Raw genomic sequence first — 8,263 nt, 5'->3', positions numbered from 1 at the left:
TATTTATACTGACACGCATATTTATACCTTATTAAATGTAAAATAGCATGTGTTACTTTGTAATTAACGTAAAGTTTTGTAAATCAAACTTAAAGCAAGAATTTCATAAGTGATAGTACAACTGAAGATATATTTATCTTTAAATTATTTTCTTCTGAAGGTAAGTAATGTTCTTCCTTCATCCCTATTTATAAAATATAATTGACAAAATTAAGAAAATTAATTAATTTAAGTATTAACATTAAATTTATTTTTAATTATAATATTTTTTAAAAAATTTCACCTTAATATTAATGGAAACTTATTCATCTTCAATCTTCATAGAAAAAAGAAGGTGACAATCTAGAGGAACATTTAATTATAGATTAAAATAAATAAATATATTTTAATAAAAAATAATTAATGCACAAGAAAAAGAGACTAATTTTCAAGACGTAAATATCATTAAAATAAATTCTCGCTTTCCATAAAATCTTCTTCAAATACATGACTAAAGAATTAAATTTTTATATGCATGCTTAAGGAATCCCATTATATTCAGGAAAGAAAAAGTTATTAATCTAACAATATTTTAAATTAAATTAAAATTAAACACGGCCCTTTATTTGTTTTAAAGTTAAATTCAGTTTAAAAGATATTCAATGTCATTCAATATGGGAAGTTGAGAGTCAGAGGCAGAGCTAGGTGTGAATGTGATTGGATGCTGCTGCTGCATCTTTTCTTCCCATTCCTTTTCTTCTCCTAGCTTTCTCTGCACTCCTTTATTATTTTAGGTTCCCACCTTGTGGGGAATTGAGACTTGTTTTTGCAAATAAGTGGGCATATAAATATAATATTTTGAATAATGCTACATAAATTAATCTCATTATATGATAATTTTTGTTAAGATAAACATTATCGACACATTTTTAACGGTGGCAGGAAGAATAATTTATGAAGTGTAAGTGGCAGCAGATCATAGGGAAGGGTACCCCACTAAATGTGTCATCAATGTCAAAGCTTGGTCTTTGTGCTTATTCCTCTTATCTTTGTAACCCATAGTACTACTATTTTAGTTCTCTCTGTCATCATTCATCTCTTGCATGCACCCAGCAATAAGTGGTATGGGCAATATTGGTGTCTCCAAGGACTGAAATTTATTTGTAATTTGGCTTGCTCTTGGAATTCCAAATTCCGGGTTTCTAGTTTTTTTGCTACAGAAAAATGAATGGTACAGAGGAAAAGCCTATGACTGTGAGTGAGGAACATGATGCAGGTTCTTGCAGAAGAACAGTTTCTCTTCCCGTTCAAAAGGTAACAGTTTCTGTTATTCGTTTTGCATCTTCTTTAGCTTTAATCTATTGGGGACATAGGGTCTGGTTTTGTTTCAAGGACTAGTCACTTTTTTAAACTCTTGATTCTTGAATATGTTTTTTTTTTCCTTTTTTCTTTTTAATTTTCTTTCTCTTTCTCAATAATCTCATTTGTTGCTCCTTCTATATTTGTTTTGGTTTTCTTTGGATTATGATTCTTCAGATTGTGATTTCCATTTTTTGCTATGGTAGACATGTTCTCAACATTGGAACTAATCATTATGATTGCCAAGTTCGCTCTGTTATATACTATTTTTGTTTTTCTATAATTGGGGTCTTTTTTGGACTAATATATATCATATGCATATATTTTAAAATACTCGGAGCTTGATCTCTCTGAATTTTCACCAACTGCAGCCGTGGGTTATGTTACTGTAGTGTCTTGTTTCATTGTGTGAATTTTATTCCTTTTTAATTGGTAGCGTGTTTGTTCTGATTTCTGAAGTGTGTGCATGAAAAATGCCCGCAACAAGCGTCTTTTGTTTTTATCTCTTTGTACTTTTATTTATGCAGTTGAATGTCATATTAGTCAGCATCCTAAGACCCAGAGAACCCAGTTGGTTAGAAACTTGAATCTGCTGAGCAAAGCATATATTAATTTACTCCATAAATATATATCAATAAATAATTTGCTAAAAAATGATGCACTTTGTTTTGAATATGATTTATTCTTTGTATCTTTCATGGTATTGAATTTGACCTCAAGAGGGATTTTCCCAAAGCTAGAATAAGAGTACTTTAGAGGATTTCAAAATTCAAGCATTGTATAACTGTTTATCATTTGAATAGAAATTCAATACATTACAGTTTCCTACTTCCCGTTGCTAAACAGATGCAGTGTGAGTACTAGTTTATATTTTCTTCACAATAATGATACAAAGATTCAAGGGATGAATTCATTTAAATATGTATTTAACTTGTAATCTCTTTTATATGAATCTGCTATACTACTACTAATCTGAATTCTGAAATAAAGGATCTCTAGTTGATACCTGTCATTAATATTGGTGGTTCTGTCTTTAAACTGTATATTTGATTCTTTTTATAATTTATTTGATAAATGTGCCACTATGTAAATCATTACTCTGTGAGAACATGGTCTTGGCATTGTCTTTTTATTACAATTCCGTGTTTCAAAACTACAGCATTTTTTTACAAGTGGGGAGGTGAATTAATGGAGAGGCTGGAGGGAGAAAGAATCTGTTATCAATAAGGCAGATAAATTCAGTAGCCCTGTTCCAAATAATCTAATTCTGTTGTAACTTGGTGGCTTTCAAGCTATGATTAGTGAAAAGATTGAGTGAGTTACTTTGATAGTTTTATTAGGTGTAATCTAGTTTATATGTATTTCAATGCTACAGCGCTTATTTTATCAATTCCATATTTTATTGTAGGTTGATAATCCAATGGGGATAACTGAAGAAACCACACATGTTCCTCCTCGGAAGCGACAGAATCTTCTTCTAGAGATACCCTCAAGAACAGAAGAGTGTTCTCAAGAATTTGTTGCTATCAAAATACCACCGACACCAAGTTCCAATCCCACTCCTACTCCAAAGAGAGTGAATTTTCTTGTGAGTTCTCACTCTGTTGATCCTCCAACATATAATTCTCCTGGGCCTTCAACATCAAGAAGCAAATCATCCATTAGAAGCCTGCTTCCAAAACTGAGCTTCAGGTATCGAACACCAATAGATATTGAAAAACCTAATGCTGCAGCTCCAGAAATTTCCTCTTCAGGCATTGGAGAAAAGTCTTCAATCTCAAGATCATTGTCTCTTACTAAGATATTTACTCCTAGGATTAAGAGAACGTCATCATTACCACTGGATGAAATTAGACAATCAAACAATGAATCTTCTCATGGTGGAAGTGTTGGTGGTCCCTTAAACGTGAGATTTAGCAATGCTTTTAAATTCCCTTTTTCTAGAGTTATATCATTTGCTGCTGAATCTTACGTCATAAAAAAATTGTTTTAACCTGTTAGTTCCTTTTGCAGAAAAGAGAAACCCAGCGGAAGATAGCTCGCTCTCTTTCAGTACCTGCCAACAACAAGGATAAAAGCATAAGGAGGATGGATTCATTTTTCCGTGTTGTTCCTTCCACTCCTCGAGTAAAAGAAGGAAATGAATTGTTGGCCACACCCACAACAAATGACACTGGTATCTCATTATAAGCATTAGCATTTGTACTCATGAAAATGTTAGAATTTGATATGTCAACTTTGAATTTTCGGGATTATAATGTTTTGCCAAACATTAGTAGAATTAACAGTTAGGAAAAAGTGCTGACAGAATATTTGTAAGACTGCTTCCTTATGACAGATCAGAATATATGCTCAAATAGTCTTGGATTGTTTTCTTTCTTTCTAACGCTTTTCTGACTTTCTCTGGAGACATTGTGGTTAATTTCTAATTTTACAACACTTACTGTTTCTTATCCTGCATGCAGTTAGTAACTTGTTTTAAATACTTTCATGGTGCAGAAAACGAAGATGCTAATGGTGAAGATATAGCTGAAGAAGAGGCTGTGTGTAGAATATGTCTGGTTGATTTGTGTGAAGGAGGTGAGACCTTCAAGTTGGAATGCAGCTGTAAAGGTGAACTTGCTCTGGCTCACCAAGAATGTGCAATTAAATGGTTTAGTATAAAGGGTAACAAGACCTGCGATGTGTGCAAGGAGGAAGTTCGAAACTTACCTGTCACACTATTACGGATCCAAAGTGTTCGAAATCGGAATAATGGTGGAAATAGGTCTCAATTTGAAGATGTAAATGGATACAGGCACGTGCATTCACTTTTTTTTTGGAGAAAGATCTTTACTGATTTCTGATGAATGAATTATGACAATATGCTTCAATTAGGAACTAAATGGATATCATTGAATCTTAATAGACCTTGATAGAAACCTGGTGGATTGTTGGAAAATATGGGGAGGAACTCCCCAATCTACAGAACAGAAACTCACACACTGCACATCTTTGAGGGTTTTGCACCTCCGAATGCCCAAAAGCCTAATTTCCTGTCAAATGACAAGATTCCTCCCTATCTTTGCCCCTCCTATTAGTTATAACATACTATCTCTTGCTCTTTAACTAACTATGCCAACTAACTAACTATTGGGGTTGTCTAACAGATTTATAGTTATGTAATCTTGAATCACCATCCTGCCACTCATTCATTATTTGACTAAAATTTGTATTACTTGTTGTCGCTTTCATGTATACAATACTGGTTAATACACTATTTAAAACATGGATCAGTTAGTTTACTGTCATGCCTTGAAATTGAAGCAATGGACTCACAAAATTAATATTTTGTGATACAGACCATCCATGATAGTTATTATTTTGTAAGTTAATATTTTCTCAGAGTTCTGAAGCAGCTACAAGTGTATTGTCATACTCTTACTAGTGAAATAAAGTGTTCCCGTTATATCTTTTTTCATAACTTCTTGTACTGTGGGTTGTTACTATAGAGTCATTCTTTTAATTTGTCTGCTCAATTTAATAGAGTTTGGCAGGAAGTCCCAGTGCTTGTCATTGTTAGCATGCTTGCCTATTTCTGTTTCCTTGAGCAGCTATTGGTAAGAACAACAGTTCTCTCAAATCTGTTGAAGTTTCAATTTTGTGTAGACTCAATCATTCAACTCTCTGCAGGTTGGAAAAATGGGAACTGGTGCAATTGCCATATCTCTTCCATTTTCCTGTGTATTGGGTCTACTCTCCTCCATGACATCATCAACAATGGGTAGGTTTGCAAACATTGATAAGTGTCTATATAATTTTCTGGAGAACTCATCTTCCTTTATCTGGAGTGTCTATTGTCACTCTGGTGCATCTATGATCTATTGCCAGTCATTCAAATAATTTTAATCTAACATACCCTTCTTCTCTGTTAATGAAACTGATAATTTAGAAATTTTATAAAATTTAATTAAATAAGAGTGGCAATAGAAACATTGGAGTGGGAGTGACACTAGAAACTTCCTCCTTTATTGATTTATAATGGTGAATTAGCCAAAGTCATTCATTTATTTGTGTAATTTCTGACACTCTGGCAACTATGTATATTATTAATTTGCATTTTTCATTGAGGTTTCTCGTAGTCAAGAAGTAATTTTTGTAGATATCTTATTCATAATCATACCTTTTGTTCTTTGCAAATTTCAATATTTCATGGTGCCTGGTTGGTTTCACTGATTAATGTCAACCCTAACAAATTTTGTTTTGAACTTTGCTGTTCAGTGAAGAGCAGGTTCATCTGGATTTATGCATCTGCTCAGTTTGCTCTGGTGGTTCTCTTTGCACACATATTTTACTCCGTGGTAATGATTATTTTTGTGTAAACCAAATTCTTGTTATCTGTATTTTTCACTTGAAACCAAGTTTGATAATATTTTTTGAGAAACAAACGATCAAATGAAGAGTGCTGGTTTTTTACTTTTTTATCACTAAAATAAAACTTGAGTGTATCACTGTACCCAATATGGTACAGATGAAATTTTACCCCCTCACTTTCAGTGACATAATATTTTCTTGGGAGATGCAATGGAACAATATATATCCAATCAGAGTCTAGCCAAATTCTCATTTATGTATATCTTGATTCCAAAATCCAGTCACCACATTCTGCTTGTGTAGCACTGTTTGAGAACCCTACATGTAGAAGGCCAAGCATTCTGACTACTCTTGATGTCTTTTGTCTCCTACAGGTTCATGTGCAAGCAGTTCTGTCAATCCTTCTGGCTACATTTGCTGGCTTTGGTGTGGTGATGAGTGGAAGTTCTATTCTTGTGGAGTTTTTTAGATGGAGGAGAAGAGTGCAGGCTCTACAAGAGCAGCAACATGGGCCGCAACTGATGCCACAGGCAGCACAAAATCCTCGAACTCCAAACACGCCGCGTCCAGGTTCAGGGTCAGGTCCTTCCAATCACAGTCAACCTGTGGTGCAAAGTCAACAGAACTCAAATCAGAGCTGAATTGATGTGTTTGTGGTTTCTCTTAACACTAGGGGTTGCAGCTGATTGCTTTTCATTCTGGATTTGGAAGTACTTATTGTGTATAGGGAATTAAACTTTATTACTTCGTTACATATTAGACTTCATTGTACAGATTATGGTAGCGATAGAGTGACTTAGAATGTAGCTCATGCTATGAAATTTCTGTCTGTTTATTTGTACTGGGAACTTCAATTTTCAACTCATCAAAACCAGAAGGCTTCTGGCCTTCCTTTTTGCAGTCTTGGGTGAGATAATGATTTTATTTTTGGTCACGAGAGTGATGAGGAAGTTTTGTTTGTTAGTTTGTCTTGGAGGTTTGATCATTTTGATGGGGCAACACCAAATGTAATAATGTAGTAAACTAAATGAAGCTTTATTCCCTTCCACCCTAGGACTAGAGCATATTTTCCACTTCTACATTGCCCCCATGCTGTTTTTGGAAGAAGCACTTGATTTATAACATGCTACACGTAAATCTAAAGCCACTACCACTGTACATTTTAGCAAATTCCGTGTTATGCTACAAGAATAATTATCACATTCTGTGGGAGGAAATTTGTGAAGTGGAAATCACTAATCTTTATCCAATTTAGTACTGTCTAATGATATGTATGTATGATTAGATCCTTGTCAAGCTTTTTGTGACACGTAGTGTTTGCCATGTTCCTTTTTTGACTAAGTGTTTGCAATAATCTATCACCAAGATAAAGAAGCTTGCTTTATTCGATTCAAGCTGACACTGAATTGTATCATCTACTTTATCTACTAAGCTTTTCCCGTTGTTTTAAGATGAATAAGAAATCGTGTCAGCGGTTCTCAATGACAACTTAGTTGCATCATTCAGTTAATCACCTAATCGAACGTGGAACAGAAAAGCAGAATCTGATAACATTAATATGATTGCTTAATTGCATTTATAATATCCTATAATATTTGCTCAAATTTACTTGTTTAATTTTATAAAATTATTATGATAAAAGTTTTTTTACATAAAATTTGAATGTTTAGGATGAATCTGAGGTAAATTTTGAAAGATTTTATAGGAAGTGGTGTTAAGATTTTTTAATAATGGAAATCTGGGAAATTTTCAATTTAGTGTGAAATATAATGTTTTGAATCTTGATTTGATGAATTTTGAGCGGATGCATTTTTAAATATTTTAAAGATTTTTTTTGTTACATTTTAATGAGCTTTGTTCATTGAAATATAAAATAAGAGAATTTGAGAGTTTTTTAGATAAAAAAAAAACTTATTGAAGGATTTGATTGCAAGAATAAAAATTAGTTCGAGGACTTATTGAAACGAGTGAAAAATTGAGAAACTAAATTTGAGTAAAAAATTATTAAAAAATAAAAATTCCACTCAAATTATAATCGTGACCAAAAGTATACTTATACCTATTACGATCCCACATAAATTATCATGCAGAATTATTTGTGATCGAATATATTTTATACGGTCAGTATATGGGTTTTTTTTCATAGACTTTTAAGAATAAATGTTAACATAACTTATTAATAAATAAATATACCCTACCTAAATTTGTTATAAATTATGTCATAGGCTCTTAAAAGAAATTTGATTTCTTATCATCTCTATTCCTTGGTTGGTGAGCCAGTTCATGTGACTTAATACAATTGATGATTTGAATGTAACATTTTATTTTTATAACATTCATACTTATTTTTTTATGATATTCTTGGAAGTGCATAATAAGTTAATGACAAGTTTGCATGTTTTGTCCAGGAAACCATCTGGGCCGAAATTCATATGTTTTATACCTGAGGAATTGAATCCCGGTGGAATTGCTATTCTCACCACCAATTTTTCCAAAAAAATATAACTAAACAAAAATACCCTTCTTTCCTTTCCTACACCCCTTCCTCCCTCACATTGCAACATAATCCTGA

The 8,263-nt window shown here is 32.9% G+C and overlaps 1 protein-coding gene across 3 annotated transcripts; it reads left to right on the top strand.

The window, feature by feature from the left end:
* The first annotated feature begins 684 nt into the window (after nt 1-684).
* Nucleotides 685-6,744, top strand: LOC114380185 (probable E3 ubiquitin-protein ligase MARCH10). Of its 3 annotated transcripts, XM_028339141.1 has the most exons (9): nt 685-1,293; nt 2,498-2,652; nt 2,747-3,244; nt 3,352-3,514; nt 3,838-4,135; nt 4,865-4,937; nt 5,011-5,101; nt 5,599-5,678; nt 6,066-6,744. In XM_028339141.1, the coding sequence occupies exons 3-9, from the start codon at nt 2,759-2,761 to the stop codon at nt 6,330-6,332; spliced, it is 1,458 nt and encodes a 485-aa protein (XP_028194942.1). In that variant the 5' UTR covers nt 685-1,293; nt 2,498-2,652; nt 2,747-2,758; the 3' UTR covers nt 6,333-6,744. The 3 variants fall into 3 exon arrangements, with proteins under 3 accessions (XP_028194942.1, XP_028194940.1, XP_028194943.1); XM_028339139.1 differs by lacking the exon at nt 2,498-2,652 and having other exon boundaries at nt 1,081-1,293; XM_028339142.1 differs by lacking the exons at nt 685-1,293; nt 2,498-2,652 and adding an exon at nt 2,072-2,191.
* Nucleotides 6,745-8,263: the final 1,519 nt, after the last annotated feature.

This window comes from Glycine soja, chromosome 12, assembly GCF_004193775.1.
Source record: "Glycine soja cultivar W05 chromosome 12, ASM419377v2, whole genome shotgun sequence".
Classification (NCBI taxonomy): Eukaryota; Viridiplantae; Streptophyta; class Magnoliopsida; order Fabales; family Fabaceae; genus Glycine; species Glycine soja.
Note: the sequence above shows the minus strand (reverse complement) of the source record. Positions and strands in the feature narration are given on the sequence as shown.

Excerpts from the sequence above, each read along its gene's own strand:
- LOC114380185 (XM_028339139.1), top strand. The coding sequence starts at position 1,204 with ATGAATGGTACAGAGGAAAAGCCTATGACTGTGAGTGAGGAACATGAT. Across the intron at positions 4,136-4,864 it reads GAAGATGTAAATGGATACAG|AGTTTGGCAGGAAGTCCCAG; the intron begins GCACGTGCATTC and ends TCAATTTAATAG. Across the intron at positions 5,102-5,598 it reads CATGACATCATCAACAATGG|TGAAGAGCAGGTTCATCTGG; the intron begins GTAGGTTTGCAA and ends TTTGCTGTTCAG.